The sequence below is a fragment of the Rhinolophus hipposideros genome (assembly GCF_964194185.1).
Source record: "Rhinolophus hipposideros genome assembly, chromosome: 3".
NCBI classification, from domain to species: domain Eukaryota; kingdom Metazoa; phylum Chordata; class Mammalia; order Chiroptera; family Rhinolophidae; genus Rhinolophus; species Rhinolophus hipposideros.
In genome coordinates this window covers 6,872,614-6,895,227 of record NC_138049.1, presented here as the reverse complement: position 1 = coordinate 6,895,227, position 22,614 = coordinate 6,872,614, and the positions used below count along the sequence as shown (strand labels likewise).

At 40.5% G+C, this 22,614-nt stretch overlaps 1 protein-coding gene and 1 long non-coding RNA gene across 3 annotated transcripts in view; one reads left to right on the top strand and one right to left on the bottom strand.

The window, feature by feature from the left end:
- LOC308496306 overlaps nucleotides 1–19,008 on the top strand; it is a 46,839-nt gene extending 27,831 nt beyond the window's left edge. The window contains exon 5 of the long non-coding RNA XR_013993159.1: nucleotides 17,634–19,008. This is a non-coding gene — a long non-coding RNA (uncharacterized lncRNA). The remainder of the gene's footprint in view (nucleotides 1–17,633) is intronic.
- SLC22A2 (solute carrier family 22 member 2) overlaps nucleotides 1–22,614 on the bottom strand; it is a 33,039-nt gene that overhangs the window by 5,835 nt on the left and 4,590 nt on the right. Inside the window, exons 3-10 of one of the 2 annotated variants that reach the window (XM_081045313.1) lie at nucleotides 20,106–20,260; nucleotides 17,640–17,808; nucleotides 13,011–13,125; nucleotides 11,735–11,841; nucleotides 10,231–10,445; nucleotides 9,342–9,378; nucleotides 8,545–8,657; nucleotides 4,921–5,020 (exon numbers count right to left, since the gene is read on the bottom strand). In XM_081045313.1, the coding sequence (XP_080901439.1) occupies nucleotides 4,921–5,020; nucleotides 8,545–8,657; nucleotides 9,342–9,378; nucleotides 10,231–10,445; nucleotides 11,735–11,841; nucleotides 13,011–13,125; nucleotides 17,640–17,808; nucleotides 20,106–20,260 (1,011 nt within the window). Of the gene's footprint in view, nucleotides 1–4,920; nucleotides 5,021–8,544; nucleotides 8,658–9,202; nucleotides 9,312–9,341; nucleotides 9,379–10,230; nucleotides 10,446–11,734; nucleotides 11,842–13,010; nucleotides 13,126–17,639; nucleotides 17,809–20,105; nucleotides 20,261–22,614 lie in introns of both variants that reach the window. The other variant, XM_081045312.1, reaches the window with a different exon arrangement.

Below are 22,614 nucleotides of genomic sequence, written 5' to 3'. Positions count from 1 at the left end.
ACTGGGTCAAAGAAGAAATTAGAGGAGAGCTCAAAAGATACATAGAAACAAATGACAATGAAAATACATCCTACCAAAATTTTTGGGATGCCGCGAAAGCAGTTTTAAGAGGGAAATTTATATCATTACAGGCCTATCTCAAGAAACAAGAAAAATCCCAAATAAATAACCTCATGTTACACCTTAAAAAACTAGAAAAAGAAGAACAAGCGAAACCCAAGGTCAGCAGAAGAAAGGAAATAACAAAAATCAGAGCAGAACTAAATGAAATAGAGAACAAAAAGACAATAGAAAAAATTAATGTGACAAAAAGCTGGTTCTTTGAAAAGATTAACAAAATCGACAAACCCTTGGCTAGACTCACTAAGATAAAAAGAGAGAAGACACTAATTAACAAAATCAGAAATGAAAAAGGGGAAGTTATCACGGACACCACAGAAATACAAAGGATTATCCAAGAATACTATGAAGGACTATATGCCACCAAATTTAATAACTTAGAAGAAATGGACAAGTTCTTAGAAACATATAGCCTTCCAAGGCTGAATCATGAAGAACTGGAAAATCTTAACAGGCCGATCACCAGTAAGGAAATTGAATCAGTCATCAAAAACCTTCCCAAAATCAAAAGTCCTGGACCAGATGGCTTCACCAGTGAATTCTACCAAACCTTCAAAGAGGATCTAATACCAATCCTGCTCAAACTCTTCCAAAAAATTGAAGAAGAGTCAGTACTCCCTAACTCATTTTATGAGGCCAACATTACCCTGATACCAAAACCTGGTAAGGACAACACAAAAAAAGAAAACTACAGACCTATATCTCTGATGAATACAGATGCTAAAATCCTAAACAAAATTCTAGCAAATCGAATACAACAATGCATTAAAAAGATTATTCATCACGACCAAGTGGGGTTCATCCCCGGGGCACAAGGATGGTTCAACATTCGCAAATCCATCAATGTGATACATCACATAAACAAAATAAAGGACAAAAATCATATGATTCTATCAATTGATGCAGAAAAAGCATTTGATAAGATACAACATCCATTTATGATTAAAACACTTACTAAAATTGGTATAGAAGGAAAATACCTCAACATAATAAAGGCCATATACGACAAGCCCTCAGCTAACCTCATAATTAATGGTGAAAAGCTGAAGCCCTTTGCTCTACGTTCAGGAACACGACAAGGTTGTCCCCTATCACCTCTGCTTTTCAACATAGTGTTGGAAGTCCTCGCCAGAGCTATCAGGCAAGAGAAAGAAATAAAAGGCATCCAAATTGGGAATGAAGAAGTTAAATTGTCACTCTTTGCAGATGACATGATGCTATACATAGAAAACCCTAAAGACTCCACCAAAAAGCTATTAGAAACAATCAATGAATATAGTAAAGTTGCTGGCTACAAAATCAACGTACAAAAGTCCATTGCTTTCCTATATACCAACAATGAAATCTCAGAAAAAGAGATAGAAAAAACAATTCCTTTTGCAATTGCAGCAAAAAGAATAAAATACCTAGGAATAAACTTAACCAAGGATGTGAAGGATTTATATGCTGAAAACTATAAGACATTTTTGAAAGAAATTGAAGAAGACACAAAGAAATGGAAAGACATTCCGTGCTCATGGATTGGAAGAATCAACATAGTTAAAATGGCCATATTACCCAAAGCCATATACAGATTTAATGCAATCCCCATTAAAATCCCAATGGCATTTTTTAAAGAAATAGAACAAAAAATCATCAGATTTGTTTGGAACCACAAAAGACCCCGAATAGCCAAAGCAATATTAAAAAAAAAGAACAATACTGGAGGTATCACACTCCCTGATTTTTCCTTGTACTACAGGGCTACAATAATCAAAACAGCTTGGTATTGGCGGAAAAACAGACACATAGACCAATGGAATAGAATTGAGAACCCAGAAATAAAACCATATAAATATGGACAGATAATTTTTGACAAAGAAGCTAAAAACATACGATGGAGGAAAGACAGCCTCTTCAATAAATGGTGCTGGCAGAATTGGATAGCCACGTGCAAAAGAATGAAACTGGACTGCTATCTGTCACCATGTACCAAAATTAATTCAAAATGGATCAAAGACTTAAGCATAAGACCTGACACAATAAAATGCATTGAAGAAAACATAGGTACTAAACTTATGGATCTTGGGTTCAAAGAGCATTTTATGAATTTGACTCCAAAGGCAATGGAAGTAAAAACTAAAATAAACAAATGGGATTATATGAAATTGAAAAGCTTCTGCACAGCAAAAGAAACTATTGACAAAATAATGAGGCAACCAACTGAATGGGAGAAGATTTTCACAAACAGTTCCTCTGATAAGGGGCTAATATCCAAAATATACAAGGAACTCATGAAACTCAACAACAAAAAAACAAACAACCCAATTGAAAAATGGACAGAGGACCTGAAGAGACATTTCTCCAAAGAGGATATACAAATGGCAAATAGACATATGAAAAAATGCTCAACATCGCTAATCATCAGAGAAATGCAAATGAAAACCACAATGAGATATCACCTCACCCCAGTCAGAATGGCTTTCATCAACAAAACAAATAGTAACAAGTGTTGGAGAGGCTGTGGAGAAAAAGGAACTCTCATACACTGTTGGTGGGAATGCAGACTGGTGCAGCCGCTATGGAAGGCAGTGTGGAGGTTCCTCAAGAAATTACGAATAGAATTACCATATGACCCAGCAATCGCTCTCCTGGGTATCTACCCCAAAAATATAAAAGCATTTCTCTATAGAGACACGTGTACGCCAATGTTCATTGCAGCTTTGTTTACGGTGGCCAAGACATGGAAACAACCAAAATGTCCTTCGATAGATGAATGGATAAAGAAGTTGTGGTACATATACACAATGGAATACTATTCGGCGTTAAGGAAAGATGATATAGGAACATTTGTGACAACATGGATGGATCTCGAGAGAATAATGCTAAGTGAAACAAGTCAGACAGAAAAAGCAGAGAACCCTATGATTTCACTGATATGTGGTATATAAACCAAAAAGAACAAGACAAACAAATGAGAAACAAAAACTCATAGACACAGACAATAATTTAGTGGTTACCAGAGGGTAAGGGGGTGGGGGGTGGGTGATGAGGGTAAAGGGGATCAAATATATGGTGATGGAAGGAGAACTGACTCTGGGTGGTGAACACACAATGGGATTTATAGACGATGTAATACAGAATTGTACACCTGAAATCTATGTAAATTTACTAACAATTGTCACCCCAATAAAATTAATTAAAAAAAAAAAAAAAAAAAAAAAAAAAAAAAAAAAAAAAACAATAGTGGCAACAACAAAAGGAGGAACAACAACAGCAGCAACAGTAGCATCAACAAAAACAGCAGTAACAGGAGCAACAACAGCAACAGCAATGGCAATGGCAGAAATAACAACAACAGTAGCCACAGAAAGAGTAGCAACAACAACAGTGACAACAACAGCAGTGACAATAACAACAACAGCAGCAACAACAGCAATGACAGCAGAAACAACAGCAACAATAGCAGTAGCAACAGCAGGAACAACAATAGCAACAATAGTGACAACAATAGCAGCAACAATAGCAGCAACAACAGCAGCAGAAGCAACAATAGTAGCAACAACAATATCAGCAGCAACAAACTTGTGGGGAGTGTGTCATACATTTCTCTTTATTTAAATTTTTTTGTTTACTTTTTGAATAGGTTCATATGGTTTAAAATTCAGGAAGTACAACAAAGTATGTGTTGAAAAGTCTCCCTCTCACAGCCACCCAATTCAATGACAGCCAGTGCTATGGTTCTTGCATATGTATATACTCGTATATGAGATACAAGTAAATATGTGTATATATTTAATATATATATATATCTTTCACTTTCTTCCCACAAATGGTAGAATTTATATTTTCTATATTTTGCTTTTTTCGTTAATAATATATCTTGGAGAACCTTTCTTGTCAGAGTATATAAAGCTGCCTCACTTTTTTTAATGGCTGTATGGTATTTTACTGAATGACATACCATAATTTTTGTAACTGACCTCCCTATCAGTGGTCATGAGTTTGTTTCCAGTCTTTTGTTACATTGAAAAAAAATTGCCTTAAAGAATAATCCTGTACATATGTCATTTTGCACATGTAAATTCCTAGAAGTGTGGAATTGCTAGGTAAAAGGACATGCACACTTGTAATTATTTTACTATTGTCATATTGCCCATCAGAGAGGTTTCAAATTTCTACTCCTACAGGCAATGTAGGATTCTTTCCCCACATTATTTCCTAACACAGTATATTCCTAAACAGTTTGGTCTTCAACAATCCAAGTGGAAATTAGTGCAGTGTTCATTTGTACTTCTCTTATTATGAAGGAGGTTGAGCATATTTTCATATATTGAAGAGCTGTTTTTATTTTCGTTTCACAGAATTATCTGTTTAAGCCCTTTGCTCATTTTTTTCTATTGGGTAGTGGCTCTTATGGATTTGTTACAGCTCTTTATACATTGGGGAAATTAGTCCTTTAGAGAGGAGTAAATATTTTCTCCACATTTGCTATTTTTGTAAAGCTTACGGTAGTTTTTCAATGCAGAATTTTTAATTTTTGTGAAGGCAAACTTGTTGATCTTTTTAAAAATGGGTCCTGGAGTTTTGGCCACGTTTACAAAGATCTTCCCCACTATAAACATATAAAGGTATTCTCCTCTAGTATTTCCATTATTTTACTTTTTTTTTTTTTTTTGTACTCTGAAGTCTGATTTCGTTTGAATTGATCTCAATGTGTGGTATGAGGTATAGATTTAACCTCATCTTTCCTTCCCACTTGCTACAGAGTTGGCGCAAAACATATATGGAATAGTTCCTTCCGGAATTTCAGCTCCCCACCTCTGCATGTGTTCAACTTCATCAATAGTCTCAGGCAAAGTCTTCCCTTTGGTCTCGGGTAACAACAGCACCAGTCCTCCAGCAATTAAGCCAACCACAGCTGAAAGCCAAACAGATGTAAATCACGTTCAGAAACATTCAGGCTCTAGAATTAGAGCTCCCCTTGTTTCTTAAAAAAATGTTTTGTGTGATTTCCTATACTTACTAATTTCTTTGCCATCTGACGGCCCTATTCTCCATCATAAATATTTTGTGGATCCCAAACTCCATTGGATTACAATTCCTTATAGGGAAATGAAATACTTCACATTTTGAGTCAAGTTTATTCTAGGCTAGAGGACATTGCCACAATATTAAGATACTTCAGAGTTAGAAAATAACTCTGAAAAAAAAAATCAACTCTAAGAAAAGGAACATAACCCAGCCAATATAAAGCACTTAGTGATGAAAAGGAGTCAGAAACTTGGCAAATAAAAGTAATGAATCATGTATGAGTCATGACAATTAAGTTCGTGGACTTGTTGCAACGATGTTGCTAATTTTTTTTGATATCAGAGGGATTATTCACTATGCATTTGTACCAACTGGACAAAGAGTTAACCAAGTTTTTTACCTGGAAGTGCTGAAAAGGCTGCATGAAAAAGTTAGACGACCTGAACTTTTCACCAACAATTCATGGCTCTTGCATCACGACAATGCACCAGCTCACACAGCACTGTCTTTGAGGGAGTTTTTAGCCAGTAAACAAATGACTGTATTGGAACACCCTCCCTACTCACCTGATCTGGCCCCCAATGACTTCTTTCTTTACCGGAAGATAAAGGAAATATTGAAAGGAAGACATTTTGATGACATTCAGGACATTAAGGGTAATATGATGACAGCTCTGATGGCCATTCCAGAAAGAGTTCCAAAATTGCTTTGAAGAGTGGACTAGGCACTGGCGTCAGTGCATAGCTTCCAAAGGGGAGTATTTCAAAGGTGACCGTAGTGATATTCAGCAATGAGGTATGGAGCACTTTTTCTAGGACGAGTTCGTGAACTTAATTGTCCTACCTCGGTATTATTGCATAACAGCATTCAAAAGAATAGCTGGGACTTTGAGTTTGAGTTCAAGTTCAGGTGTTCAATAAATTCCTGTTGTTCTTATTTTCTTTGTCTCCAGCTCTAATTTTTTGCATATGCTGGGAGATAGTAGTAAACATTATAGTGTTTTTGTTTCTTTAAATTCTCAATAAAGTATTGGGGTGTTAAGTTTACATTTTTATGTATTTTTCTATAATAGAGTGCAAGAACTGGGATGTAGGTTCTCAGTAGTTTTGGAATTACAGAAAAATGCAAGCCAGACTCCATTTCTGCATCCTTAAAAAATGGTGGCATAGAGGCCAGAGTGCAGTGGTTCTGAGTGCCAGCAGCTCTGGGCACCTGGTCCCAACTCCGACGCCCGCTTTACTGGTCTTAGAGCCCTGGGAAGTGTTACAACTTCCCTGAGGCTCTGGACTCCCCTATATAAAGTGGGGTGATATGCCCACTTCTCAGGCTTGTTCTGAGGCTGAAATGAATTCCTGTTTGTTAAGTAGTTTGTTAAGTAGCTTAGAACAGCGCTTGCGGCATGCTATGAACCAAATAGCTAACCTCTCAAATTCTCTCCAGACCTCTAAAGATGCATTTGATTTAACCCATGCAAGCAGTAAACATATTCAGCTGGCTTTGATTCTCTGAAGTGAATGAATTATGAAGAGAATACAGAAGAGTTAACCAAATCATCACCCATTTAGCGCTTTTATATTTGCAAAGATACGACTAATCACCAGGACATTCTTTACCACTTTCTCCAGTGCTCTTTCAAGTGGGTTTGTTGATTTTCAGGCTTCTAGAGTTCTGTTTTTGGCTATTTCAAGAACACAATTAGTGTACCGTTATGTGGAAAAGGAAGGGAAAGAAGTTAACATGTAAAACTATTAGTTGTGCCTCCTGCAGGCTACTCAGATTAAAGGCTTGTGGGGGAAATTACTAGCAAAAATACAATGGGGAAATGTCACAGGGTTTACTTGAAACGTTGAAATGCAATTAAAATCCTTTACTTTTTCAAGGGGAAGGTGAGGTCTGAGGGAGTTTCAACAGTGGTGCCTCTGGGTCTGGACTTTGCACTGCTTTGTTAAATAGGACTCAGAGAACCCTGAAGTATCTCGTCTCTACCCAGAAATATGCCACGGACCCATTGATCACTCACTGCCCACCCACCTAAGGGAGTGGTGGAAATGGAGGCATCTCCACCTTCATCCCTGGAAGGAGGGAGTCCAGAGGGTGTGATGGCACTTCCTAACATGGAAAGGGGGCTCTGGGGACAGGTCTCTCAGCCAGTGTCAGGGGAAGAAGGAATCTGGGGCATGTATGTCCCATAAGCAGTGCCAGCCATTCTGTGACCATGTTATGGTCATTGCAGGATAAAGAGCTTGTGTTCTACCATTTGGCCATGTTGTTGTTAAGTTGGAATATGGCGAAATTCATCGGGTCTGTTACGAGGGTGAGTTCTATCAACAGTTTGGAACTTTTACTGGCAGACCTACAGCAGTGGAAAATTTCCCCTCACAAATCCCTGAGAACAGGAATGAGCAGAGATCCTTGTGTGTGACAGAGTGAGGAGAGCTCCCCTGGGGTGCACCTGAGAGGGTCCTTCCTTCCTCCCCCCAAATTAAGTGAGAGATGTATGCCCCCGGGGAAAAGCATTACATTTTTGTCAAATTACAATGGACTCAGAATGGGTCTGAAAGGAGACTGAAATGGGTGGCATTGAGGCGTTCTGGCTAACATGAGAAGGTGAATGTTTGTGTGTGTGTGTGTGTGTGTGTGTGCACGCACAGGAGAGGATATGTCCCGTAGTCCATAGCTGTGGGGAAAGGCCATGGGTGTTGGTGAATGGATGGAAGTGGTTCCCAGTCCCCTGTCACAGTCTGCAGACTTCTTGTTCAACACATGCCTCCATGTGTTAATTGCTGATAATTAGATTTGTCCCTGTCACTTTGTCTCCCCCAGACTGGTCAGGGATGGGAAGGCTCAGCCTTGGTGCATTCCTGCCGTGTCAGAAGGGACGTGCTGAGCCAGCCCTCCTTAATGCTAATTGCCTGAGGAATCTGAGGAAGTGGGCCCAATACCAACACAGATGTTCCATTATGCTAATACATGGTCGCTGTTTCCCAGGGTTTGAAATTGCCCTTTGCAAAATGTTAACAGCCTTTCCTTAAAGAGATGGAGTAAAGAGTTTGTATTTTTCCACATCTGGCTATAGAGGAGGCAGAAAGAGAGCTTTTTGATAGAGACCCAAGGAGGGGTGAAAATCAGTGAGGAGAGATAAGAACCTTCTTCATCTTACTCTTTCTTGACTTTGTACCTCTACAGGCATGGGTCTGAATGGATTCCTATACTTGAGTATTAGTAGCTACTGACAGTAACTATTACTAACATTAAGTGTTACTAATACTAGTATACTAACACTAATACTATCACTAATTACTAGTCATGTTTAGTAATTATTGACAGGCATGACGCCTGTTTTGAGGTAGAAGAATGCAGGTCCCTAGAAAAATAGGTTTTCATTCAAAGACGTCTCCTAGGATTTCTTACCAAAAACCAACAGTGGAAGTTCTTGCCAGACGTCAGTGAGCCGGTAGACCAGGAATGGCGTGATGACGCCACCAATGTCACACATTGAGGAGCAGACAAGTACACCAAGATTCCTGAAATGCAGGAAACTGATTTCACTTTTTAACCTATCACAATACAATAGTTATCTCCCACCCGACACCCAAGTAAATACTTCCCCAAATCATTAAACTGTCTGTGAACTGAAAAAAGTGTTCACATTATTTTCGACACACATAAATGATATACGGTACACTATTTCATTCATATTCTGTTATATTTATTTTATATTACCTTTCTCGAAGATTTTTAATCGAGGGGCGGTTTCCACTTCCCACTTTCATCACCAACATCTCTGTTTCTGTGGTCCTGTTTGTGTTGTTTCTGATCACTATCTCCTGCAGCCATTTGGTAATCTCTCTTTTGCAATTCAGTACCTTCTGTTCTCACCACAGTTTCTGTGTTTTACCCCAGCCTGTAAGTGTGAGGGTGTGACCTGGCTACTGCCTTTAAATGTTCTCAGCCCCTCTTACCCTGTGTTTTGAAAAGTAAGGTGTGCTCTGCTGGCACCTGGGGTAGTTCTAGTCAAGAAGCAAACGCCCCAACCACCCTCTTCATGCTGAGAAAAATGTGTGCTCACCTGATGAATGTGGGGTACAGTTCCGCATTGACGAGGCAAACCATTTCGTAGGCCATCGTAATCCCCATTCTACCCAAGCATGAGACTGTAACTCTTAGCCATTGTAGATCTGAGGGGTAAACATACCACTTACACATACCGAACAGCACCCCTGGTCTTCGGGTCTTCACACAGTGCTCCAGATGGGGATTTGCACATTCCAGAACGGGACAAGAAAGCAGAATTGGTTCTTCCATAGACTCAAGATAATGTCAGCATATTTCCCACGTCTGTTTGTTTTAACTTTAGACACAGTCCTAATGCTTTCTTAGCTTTAAACCTCAATCATTAATGACACCAGAATTATACCAGTTTCCAAAGCCGGGCGAATGTTAGTCTATAGCGGTCACCCAAAAGAAATGGCAAAAATATGGGCATATTCTAAATAACTGCAAATAACTGGAGGATTCCAACAAAGCTTCATATTGGTGCAAAAGTAATTGCAGTTTAAAAGGCTAAAAACAATTGCAAAAACTGCAGTTGTTTTTGCACCAACCTAATAGGATTGTGCAGGTTTCTGCTCCCATTCATTGGGAAAGTATTTTAAAAGGAAAGGACGGAACTGAATAATTGTTAATGGATGGCATTCACCTAATTGTTCTTACTGATTCTATAGAATAGTGGAGAGAAGTCAAGGGGATTGCCCAAATAATGTCTGGGAAGTGCTGGAATCAGACCAACCCTGGGCCTGCTCTACCTCAGAGCGCATGCTCTCTGCTCTGGGCTGGATTGATTGCCTGTAGCAGGGTCCTCCTGATCACATCAGAGAACAACTGGGTGTGATTATATTACATCAGGCAAACACTGGGTTTGATTGTTCTTACAGGCAGGGTGGCCATATGGGTTTGTCAGGAAGGTCTGAGATACTGTGTTCATTCTTTTCAAATTGATCTGGATGGTAAATTACATGGTCTTCCTGTCAAAGGGCTGTGACACCCCTCTTCTTAGGATCTTGGAAAACAGGACCCCCCGCTTAGCCTGACACTTACCATCAGGGATAAAAACCGAGGCTAGACAGGCTGCCCCTGCCACCACATTTGATGCAGCCCACGGATAACGGCGGCCGACACGGTCAATGGTGAGGATGATGAGGAAGGCTGCTGGGAATTCCACCAGGGCGGAGTAGAAGAAATCCAGGTAGATATTGCTCCCTGCCAGGCCCACGTGCATGATGAGGCCCTGGTAGAGAACAGAGCCTGTGAACCTGAGTAAAGAGGAGAGCTCAGGTCAAGCCAAGCACCGACAGCGAGTCTCCCAAAGGGGGAGACTTCTGGAAAAAATAAGAGTTGACTGTAGATGATCACCTTTCTTTGTCATCACCTTATTGCTATTCCGTTCCACTGCTTTGACACTATCTGACCCACTGCTGTGGCTGGCTGTGACCCCACAACGAGCAGAGGGGAAAAATTAGGACAGCATTCCCTAGCCAGGTTGAAAGGCAAGAAGAAGTGTCTTACTAGGACGATTTATTTAGTAAAACTCTATTCGGTTATTAGTGGTTTTTAATTATTTCTCTGTGGTCTTCTTGTACAATCGAGACCAAAGCATTGACTACTGAATTCAAATTTTAGGAAACCAGAGCACCAAATGGGTACAGCCTTTCGTCTTGATGATTCATCTTCTGCCATGATACAAATAACGTTTTGACAATGTTTCTAGTTTTGTGGACTGAAACTATTCATGGTCTGTCATGGAAAATATGATGAAAACTGGCAAGAGTCACAATGATTCAGACTGAAGCATTTTTCATGCTATATGGTGAAGGTTGCTAAATTAATTCCCCATGACCTTTGCTTTTGTCAGTGACTAGCAGTCTTCCTTCAGCTGTATGAGTCACCCCAGTGCTGCATGCTGAAAGCAAAGCGTGCCCTACCGAAGAAGGCTTGGGCGCAGCACACAGCTCAGCGCCGCGAGCAACCTGCAGGCAGTGAAAACGGTCACGCTCCGGTAACTGGACTGTGGAGCCAGTGGGTTATTCTTGCGATTCACTCTTGTTCAGAAGGTTTTGTTTTCTCCTCCAGGTAGAAAAGGGGGAGAAAAGACCCTTGCAATCGAGAGAGATGTACACCCATCATCAATTGATTTATACCGATAGTTCTCAATTTTGGCTATATATTAGAATCTCCTGGAGAATTTAAAAAATGTTGGTTCCTGGGCCCTTCCCATGACTAATTTAATAGTATCCTTGGCGGGGAGGGGGTCTGGCCTTGGTATTTGAAAATCTAGGTGATTCTAAGTGAGGCCAAGGTTGAGAATATATTAATTAATGCTTTGGGACTGGAAGCTGATTTCAACATCTGCCTGAGAAAAATGGTATCAGGAAAACCTGATATAAATGAGCTGCCCTTGCTAATATTATTGATGCTATTGATGCTAATACTGGAATTAGGCTATGCTTTGAAGGTACTCTCGTCCTGCCCCTTAATGTGGATGACTGAGATTAAAAGGATGTGGAGAGATTTGTGAGAAAATATTGTGAAAAATATTTCTTACCAGTTGTACATCAAGATCAAAGTGTGTTTCCTTATCTGAGGGGTTCTGACCAAGTCAAGAAATGAAGGATTCATCTTTTCCCCGATTTCCTCATCAGGTCTGAGGCTCTAAGAGTAGAAACAATAGGCACAGCTTTATATATTTAATGATGGTGTCCCTGGGTCATGCAGGAGTAACGATAGTACCTTACACTTGTGGAGCATTTACGTGCCCAGGACTATGCTAAGCCCTTCACACACGAGATGCTTTAGTCTTTACAATGATCCTAGAAGGTAGGGACTATGTTTTTCACCCCATTTCACAGAAGAGGAAGATGGATACAAGGAAGTTAGGTAACTCATGCACAAACATAAAGTGATACTATATAGATAAAGCACAGTGGGGTAAATTGAGGCCCATGGGATGGTGTGTGAAAGATCGAGAAACTAGTGGACGAAACCTCTAGCGAGACCAGCAATGACCAGACTTATTGCCTTTACATGAACTCTGAACTCTGGCGAGACAATGGCTCATGCGTGCTTTGTTCCCTGACCAATCTCTGCACAGATATAAAGCTAAGCGTTGATGCTATGCTGGTCATTAGTGGAAAAGAATGTGTATTCCAACCCCCCAGAAACCAAAGAGGAAGGGAAGAAGAAAGGCCTCTGGGCCCCAAATCCTCATTCTAAGTAAAATCTTAAATTCTCATGGGTTACCCATCATAGATCCTCATTCAGAAATGATTTATTCTTATTTTGACATAATTTACTAATAAATTTTTCTCTTTTCCAGCCCTGTCAGATGAAAAGATTTAAGTTAAAGGTGTAAGGTCTACTAATGGCAAAACACAAAAGGCCGAGAAAACGGACACCTCAGTAACTCGTTTTATTCAAGAAGGCAGAGGATTGCTTAAAACATCTTGGGACAATTTCTATCCAATTTTCTTTTTTTTTAATTCTAAAAAATTATTGTGTTTGAAAATCTGTTTTACTGATCTGGGAATCCCCTCTGGGGAAAACCCCCTTCCCTGAGGATGCTGACGGACACACAGGTAAACAAGAAGTCAGGTACTAAGCTGTGAGTTGCTAGCACACTCTTGAGAAGCACAAACCAGAAGCTCCTCCTTCGAATTTTACGTGATTTTTGGTTTCCTTCTAGTTTTATGTTTTTCCATCTGCTTAAAATATCTGTCTGGGGAACCAATAATCTTAGTACAACAGAAATACCTGTTCCATAACATGGCACCCCTGAGACAGTGCTTGGAATCCCCAACCTAATACTGCAGCGGCTGGCTCACCTGAAGAGAAGCAGGTAGAGATTTTCCGTTTTTCCTTGCGATGTATTTAATGACAGTCATGGCTTTAGCATTTTTGTTCTGGGAGATTAGCCACCTCGGAGACTCAGGTATGCACCTAGGGTACAGTACAAATGTTATGAGTGCAAGTTATTAAGTGGAGGGGAAATCTTCCTGAACCCTCTCCCCCCTCCAGCGGCTATAACCAGCTTTCTGTGAGGGATCTTGCACAGTGAGGTTCGGGTGGGTCTACAAAAGAAATGAAATAGTGCAGGGGCTGCACAGCCAAGGAAACTCTCAGCAGAATGGAAAGGCAGCTTGCTGAGTGGGAGAAGATCTTCACAAATCGTGGATCAGATAGGAGGTAAATATCCAAAATACATAAAGAACTCATACAACTGAATGGCACAAAAACCCCAAACTGATTTAAAAATGGGCAGCGGATCTTAATAGACATTTTTTTCCAAAATGTCCATGGCCAAATGCACATGGCCAACAGGTACATGAAAAGATGCTCAACATCACTCACTATTAGGAAAATGCAAATCAGAACCACAGTGAGCTACCACTTCATACCTGGTGGAATGACTGTTATCAAACAGACAAAAATAACTAATGTTGGCGAGGCTGTGGAGAAAAGGGAACCCTTGTGCGCTATTGGTGGGATTATAAATTGGTGCAGTCACTATGGAAAACAGTATGGCGGTTCTTCAAAAAATTAAAAATAGAGCTACCTATGATCCAGCAATTCCACTTCTGGGTGTTTATTTGAGGAAAACAAAAAAACACTAACTCAAAAAGATATATGCACCCTCATGTTCATTGTAGCATTACTTACAATAGCCAAGATATAGAAGCAACCTAAATGTCCATCAATGAATGAATGGATATAGAAAATGTGATATGCATTATATATACATATATAATGGAATATTATTTAGCCATAAAATGGAATACGATCTTGCCATTTTGACACATGGATGGACATTATACTAAGTGAAACAAGTCAGACAGAGAAAGACAAAGTATGATTTACTTATATGTGCAATCTAAATAAAGAACAACAAGAAAACCAGATTCATAGATACAAGGAACAGATTGGTAGTTGCCAGAGGCAGGGGGTGGAGGGTAGATGAGTGAAGGTGGTCAGAAAGTACCAATTTCCAGTTGTAAAATAAGTAAGTCCTGGGGATGTAAAGTAGAGCGTGGTGACTAGAGTTCACAACACTATATTCAATATTTAGAAGTTGCTAAGGCAGTAAATCTTAAAAGTCCTCACCATAAGAAAAACATTTTTATAAAATCGTGCAGGGAAATATATAAGTCTTTCCTCCTTCAAATGCTGACTTCTACTCAGCCCTGGGCAGGAAGCCTTGGGTCCCCTCTCCAGAGAGTTCCCAGTGGAGCTACAGGAAACAAACCACAGAGCAGGGAATGGCTGAATACCCAGGTCTGTGCTACAGGGGGAGGCAGGTCCACTTAGGTGGGCACCAGGCTTGTTAGCTGTGGGAACTGACAGGCAGGGTGGCGGTGGAAGTATGCAGACCGTCATGGGGGAAAGCAAATGCTTTAAACTTTTAAATTTTATTTTAAGTGTGTTTTTCCAGGACCCATCAACTCAAGTCAAGTAGTTGTTTCAACCTAGTTATGGAGGGCGCAGCTCACAGTGGTCCATGTGGGGACTGAACTGGCAACCCTGTTGTTAACAGCACCTTGCTCTAACCAACTGAGAAGCAAATGTTTCAGATGGATATTATTCTGAGAGCTGATTTCTTACAGTAATGAGATAAGCATTTGGGATCAGATGGTGGGAGAATTTATGAGCCAGGCTGCACAGATTCAGCTTGACCTAGCAGGCAAAGGGAGCCCCTGTATGTCCTTGACTAGGACTATAGCCACTTGGGTCTGTGTTGGGAGAGGACGCTTTGAGCGCTGGTTCAGGGTGGATGGCAGGAGGAGGGACTGTGAGAAAGGAGGTGGCAGGACTGCTCCAGTTATAGTTTCAGGGAAGAGTCAGGAAGGCCCCCACTGGGTCATCACTCAGGGAGAGAAGGGTTGCTCTGAGAGGCAGGGTTCAAAAGGAAATCTGACGCATGTTTTCGTGGGAGTGAGATGGAGAGAGGAGGAGTCCAGGACAATTCCTCGGTGAAGACCGGACATCAGGAACAGAAGCGTGGTATGCTCAGTGGCAGTCAATCCACAGTTCACAGCACGGTCCTCTCTGCTGTGACATCACAGGGACATTTTTCTAGATCACACTTGGCATGTATGTTCAGCTCTGACTGCCTACAGATCAGGAAGCAGAGTCAGTCTGGCTAACTGCTACCTGAGGCCCAAGAAGGTGAAGGACTTGGGAACCAGGTCAGAGGAGGTAGGAGCCGGAAATGGTTAGCCTAGAGGTAGAGGATCTGGATGGATTCTGAGAGGTCTATCCAAATAGTTAAAGAACTGATGGGTGGAATAGAAGGTAAAGTAATTTTGTGAAGCTGTAAGTGCAGAATTAGGAGCACTGGTTAAACTTGACAGGAATGTAAATTGTGGCCCAGTGAAACTTCTCTTGATCCTGAGCTTGGGGTTCTGCAGCAGAACAGCTTGCTCGATGTAAAGTAAGCATTATCCATGACAGTGCTCGACCAGAGGCTGGATCATCGTCTATGGGACCCTTGCCCTGCACAGGAAGCTGGGCGGGAGGACCCCTAGTATTACCTGCCCCCAAAGAGCTGACAGCTTACGGGGGCACACAGTCAAGTCAGGCAGTGTCAAGTGGACAGTCAGTGCCAACAAGCAGTGACATGTGAAGGCTGCAGAGGTGTGTACACAACGCCACCAAATGGGACAGCGGCCCCGCCTGGGCAGGCTGACCAGGTCACCTTCAGGGAAGGTGAGGCTTGCACAGGGTTCTTCCTCCTGTGATTCCACACCCCCTAGGTCCCTGTAACCCCTTTCGTGCTGATGGTGCCACCGCATTCTTTAGTCCTGGCTCCTTGTCCTTAGGTTGGCTTTCAAAACTTGGTGTTCTCTCCTGTTCTGCCCCATCCCCTTCCTCTCCCTGGCCTGCTCATTGTCTCGGAGTGAACTCATCCATCCCCATAGTTACAATGAAGACGTGACTATCTGCCCTTGATGTCCTTCCAGCACCTGAAGTTCTGCCTATCCAAAGCTCACCTCATCTCCTTTCCTTGTGTTCCTCCTGTGTGCCTTCTCTCTCTGAACGACATGCCTGTCAACACGCAGACACACAGCCTACACTCTGGGTGCCATCCACGCGGCACCTTCTCTCTCTAACCTTCCACATTTAGTCTCTCACCAAGCTATGTCGTCGCTACCTTATTGTCTATAATTTTTTCTTTTTCACACCTACAACTTCTGTCTTAATTCAGGCTCTTATTCTCTCCTGCAACGATTATGGCAATAGTCTCTCATCTGATCCCCTTGCCTCCATTCTTCCACCAAAACACCTGTTTTATACTCTGCATCTTGAGTGAGCTTTTGAAAATGTCCCATTACCGACTTGGTACAATTATAAGTCAATTCAATGTGACCCGGTTGGGTGAAAGTGGCAAGAAGAAGTGCTTCAGAAGAGGTCAGAACTTGGACAATAGATGGGCCTTTCTGTCGTGCTAAAGTATAAGGCCTTTATTCTGAAGGGAACAACACTATTGAGACTTTTAAGCTGGAGAGTTACATGGTGGAACTGGAATTTTTAAAAAAGGATTAGAGACTGGTAAAGCAAATGTCAAAGAGACCAGTTCTGAGTCTATCACAGCAATTCAGACAAGAAATCATGAACTCCTGATGGGAATAGGAAAAAAAAGGGGTGGATTCAGAGACACAAAAGAAGTAGAAATGGACATAAAGAGGGAGCTAAGGATCCATCTCAGAGTTTTACTGGCTTTTGGAGGAGAAACAGGCTTCCTGGGAAGGTTGAGATATTTATTTCTTAGACAACCCTGGGAAGAACAGGTGAAGATGCCCAGAAATAAAATACATGGGTTTGTTGCATGGGAGAGAGCTTGGTTGATAATCCAGTATCCTTCTTGCTTTATTTCAGGTAACGTTACATTAGAGGTTTTCAATAGTTTTCGCTGTCTCTACTGTTTTCCACGTTTCCCGTGGGCAGGGTGACAGGCATATTTCACTTGCCCTGGAAGCTATGATTGATTGGTGTGGTCTGTGGGGGTGCCAGGCTGGCCTTATCTGGGATAAAGACTGCTGTGATTGATTGGGGATGTCTGTTTTGGGCATGCGTATAGGGAAGAGGTGACACAAGTGACATGCTCTGCCTTCTCTACTCTAAAGTTTTCTCTGAAGGGGGACAGAATAAGAGCAGTAATATTGTCAGTCTCTTCAAAGGGTACCACAGCCACTAGAAGCTAATTTAAACACCACATAAATAATGTGAAAAATGTAAGATCCACATTCTAAAACTCTTAAGGCCAAAGTGAAGGGACATTTGATTTCCAGAGCGGGGACAGACTGAAAGTCTTGGTTTCTATCCCTGAAACATGGACCTGAGCGTCCCGTGAAACAAGAGAGTGAAGGAAACCTTACAATTCAGAAAGCTGCTGGGCATTAGGGAAGACAGAAATAAAATATTTCAATTTATATCCTTTTTGTTCCAAACAGACTTACCAATAATAGAGCAAGAAGCAGAAGTTGGGCAGAGTAACTGTGAACTGCAGCCACCTCCAGTGAGGAAGTGCGTATGCCACCCCAGCAAGCACCAGGAGCCCGACGGTAAAGGCAACTTGGTAAAAAATCCCCACTGTTCTCCGGTAGCTCAGCCCGACAAATTCTGTAACTGCAGAGAGATCCCATGTGGTCAGCGCAAGTCAGTACAACAATGAGCTGGCTGTCCAACTATGCAGAAACTAGAATGCCAACCTCAAGAAAGGAGTCCAAATTCTAGAATTTTCTATATAGCTCTGTGAAAAAGTTTTAAATGTTCTTTGAAACCTATTTTGTTAGACTTATTGCGGTTGCATTAATTAACTCTTTTGCTGCATTAATTGATTTCAAGTGTTTTTCCCCCAAAATGTGTCAGAAATCCACACAAAAAACAAAAAGTTGATATTTTGACTATTTTATGCATTTAATAATAACAATTTGAGCTGCTTTGTATATAAATGACATTATTTTATGTATAAAAATTTTAGATATATTCATTTGGATATATCCGATCATCATGGCAAAAGGATTAACATAAAATCTCATAATCCCACAATAGATGGGGGTGAAAGGCCTGCCAAGAGGAGCAAAACTTGTTTTATAGAACAATCTCATGGACAAGTGCAATTGTATTTTGGATACATAAAAAATTTTGACCTAGAGTAATAAGGCAGTGATCATTTAAGACCTGAATAAATGAATCAAACATTAAGTTTAGATTGTAGATGATTTCTACGTAACTGAATACAATACGACTTGTTCTCTTTGTATGAGTTGAACATTGCCTTAGCAATCCTGTTAATGTGTGTAAATGGCTTAAAAACCTAGCAATGAGTTTCCAGCTGGCTGGAGTCAGCTAGTTCTGGCTTGCAAAAACTGATCTTTAAGTTTTCTGGAATTTTGCAAGCTGGTTGTTAAACCCATTGATGTCTTAAAAATCTGTCATGGTGGGGGTAGTTACAACTTAGAAATCCGAAAACACCATAAATCAGAGTTTTTGTTTTCCAAGAGCCAGTTTATCAGCATACCACTGCACATGGGATAATAATCAGCTTTATCTCATCCCATGACTACATTGTGACAGACGTATGAAGTCTGTGGTACATGAATTTAAGGAATAGTTATTTTTATATCACAAACATACTAGAATTGAAATTTTAGATAGTCCATGAGCCACACAGTTTTTGTTTTAAATGTTTGGCAATTATGTTAAAGACTTCAATCATTTATAAACCAAATAGAAATGCATCCTAAAAGTATTTCTATAAATTACTGTGAATTATCCAAACGCGTTTTATAACAGAATTAAACAAAATCGTGCAAGTGCCCAATGTATAGAAATGTCTGTCTTTCAAAGTGGTTGCGTCATGGATGGATCTGAGCATGGGCTAGCACAGTCTCGTAGCAAGGGGTATCTCCAGGGCATCCAGAGGGACTGGAAAAGAAATTAATGGGAGAAGCCTGAAATTAACTGTTGCTGAAATTTAAATGTACAGAATTGAATTCTACATAGTATGTGTTCTAGAAACCAAGTTACTGATGGAATAACTGTGTACATTAATTCCTTTGTTGACCAAACATAGATTAGGTGCCTGCCATGACAGGCACCTAAGAGTATTAAGCACTCTCCTTTCTTTATCCCACAGAATTGCCCTAATTAACTTTGCAGGTAAAATTTTAAGCACACATATTCTAATTTCTCTCGTGTGCCATGAGAGCTTTATTATTATTTTTTTCAATTTCAGAGTGTTCATCTCTCTGGGTACGGATGCTATTTGAATGTAGCTGAAGGGAAAGTAATGATGAGATAATTTCCCAAGATCTAATAACGGCGGTAATTTTTCTTAATATTGCTTTAAAGATATTATGCTGTCAGAATTCAAATATTCTCCTATACTCTATGGAGCTTAAGCTTAACTCTGGCTCCTAATAAATAGGATGTAAATGATATTCCTGGTCCTGCAAATGGATGAGGAGCCTAGATTGACCATAGCACTTATATTCTCAGTTCCTTGTATATAAATTGAGGATAATTATGGTTTACTAGATTAGATTTGTGCAAAGTATTAAAAGTCCCTTATAAATGTAACATATCTCTCATCATTGAATTTTCTTTATGCATAGCCCTGGTTGGCTACATTTTTCTGTCTCTACAACACCCCAGGGTACAGAAAACACAAATTCCTAACAAGTTATATAAGAATCTGGATGGCATGTTTACCCTCATTTCTGACTTCATTGTTTTCTTTATAGGTGGAATGCAGAATGAGTTGATTGAAAAGATTTTAGAAATTCTTTTGATACAGGAAAAAAAATCTCTCAACACTGTCTTGAAACTGAGTCCATTTTTCCACACAGCGATCCCCGACCTGACTATATTTTGGCAGCAATGACCCTTTGTTCCCCAGCTGCAATCACAAGCATTCTTACTCAGGATGTAGCCGATTAACCAGCTTGCCTTGCTGACCAGTCCCTGGATCAAGCGAAAAATTAGCATCCATGTGTAGGTTGGGGAAATGGCCATGAGAACTCCAGATGTAGCATTTATGAGGATTGTAACCAAGAGGCAGAGTTTACGGCCAAACCTGCTAGGAGAAAAACAGAAAGAGGGAAGAGAATTAGATTAGATGTAGGAAGGTTGTAGAACACTCATGGAAGCTATGGAAATCTAAAGTGGAGGTTAACTCTGAATTACGGAAATTCAGGAAGCATGGATTAATACCCACCAAGAGAGTCTGACTTCAGGTTCAAGAGTTTTCAAAACTTTTGGTCAGTGCACACTACGCATACATTTTAAGCATAATAGGCCCTTCCCCCCAGCACTAGAGCACTTTCCCAGTCCCACACTGTGGAGCACATTCAGGGAGGGGGAGATTCTTCCAGGCCACCCAGCGCAGAATGCCTTAGGGGCCTGTCTAGGTCTTCCATCACCATATGAGCTGGGGCCTCTGCACAAACAGTCTCAACCAACTGCCCACCCAAGCGTTTTCGCCTTAGAGAAAACAAAATTCAGTGTTTGGTGTACTCCCCCATCCCTTTTAAACTCTGCTCTTGGACTTTGTGGAAACAGTCTTTTGTGTCTCCTTGTCTGTCAATGTTGTCTGTCACATGTTGCCACCCCATAGGGCCTTTGTTATGGAGTTCCGTAGAAGGGTAGCTTCCACACGTTTTATTTGACAGTCTTAGGTTTATCAGTGTAGAGACCTGGAGAGTGGCTCTGTACACAGAGCAGAGGAAAACCTGGAAGCCTGGATTGAACTTTACCACTTACTATGGTTTCGGGTGAGTTATTCAACCTTTCTCCATTTCTTCATCTAGAAGAGAACAATCTGACCCAGATGACAAGAGGATTAAGAGAGATATTCCATGTAAAGAACTTGGCAGAAAGCCCTCCTCCCCCCCGCCCCTTCCTTTTGTTTGCAAAGCTGGCTCTCAGAAAGTTGACTTGGGGCTCAGCACTCTTATGTTCACATTTTTATCATGATCTCCTGGTTTTGTTCTAAAAGACGCCCTGATTAGCTGTTATTTTAATAATTCTTCATAGAAAGCAAGGTTTTATTAAATCTTTGTTTACTTCAAACTGAATAGTCATTAGAGCTTCATGTCAGAAACATTGCACATTCAGGGGTGGTGGCTGGACAGTTGTGATTGCAGCTCTTTTATTTTTTTTAAAAATTTTCAATTACAATTGATATTCAATATTATATTAGTTTCAGGTATATAACATAGTAGCTAGACATTTCTATAACTTACGAAGTGATCCCCTCAATTAGTATAGTATGACACCATATGTAGTTATTGCAATATTATTGACTATATTCCCTTTGCTGTACTTTACATCCCCGTGACTATTTTGTAACTGCCAATTTGTACTTCTTAATCCCTTCACCTTTTTCACCCAACCCCCAACCCCTCTTCCATATGGCAACCATCAATCTATGATACAGAAAAACTTCACTGGGGGACATGATCCAAATAAGGATACAATGCTATTAAAAAAAAAAATAAGGCCTGGCTTATTTTGGAGCTCTAGAATAGTGGTTTGAATCTCTTCCCCCTGCAACAAAACCCCTTCAGTGTTTCAATGAAAACAGAGATAAAACAGGAGAGGGGTGACTTCTTAAGTACTGCTGGCTTCTTAAGTCCTTAACTGCTGCTACATAGAATATGGCCCAAGGTCAAGAGCATCTCATGGGAATAGTCAGAAATGCAGACTCTCAGGTCCACTCCAGACATGCCAGATCAGAACAAATATACTAACAAGATCACTGGGGGTGGGGTGGGGAGAGGGGGTTTATATGCACATTAACATTAGAGAAGAACTGCTTTCATTTCTCTGAGCCTCAGTTTCCTTATTTGCAAATTGGGGATAATAAAAATCTCCTTTTAAAGGCTGTTACCGTGTTTCCCCGAAAATAAGATGTAGCTAGACCATCAGCTCAAATGAGTCTTTTGGAGCAAAAACTAATACAAGACCCGGTCTTATTTTACTATAATATAAAACCTGGTATAATATAATATAATATAACATAACATAACATAACATAACATAACATAACATAACATAACATAACACAACATAATATATACCGGGTCTTACATTAATTTTTGCTCCAAAAGACGTAGTAGAGCTGATTGTCCAGCTAGGTCTTATTTTTGGGGAAACAAGGCATGATCCTAGCTTAAATTAACACACGAGGATGCCCAATACACTGACTGGCATATAGTAGATAGTGGAGAACTTGATTTAGCAGCTTCCACAGAGTTGGGTAAGTTTGACTGTGACCACTGAGACTTTGATTCTGCTTTGCTCTAGTTCCACCATGAAATCCAGCCCCTGTGGTGCTGGCTCTTGAGAGCTGATTATTAGATTTTCGGAAAATTTGTGAGCTAATTGTTAAACAAAGCCTTATTAAAAATTAAATTATACACTTACAAT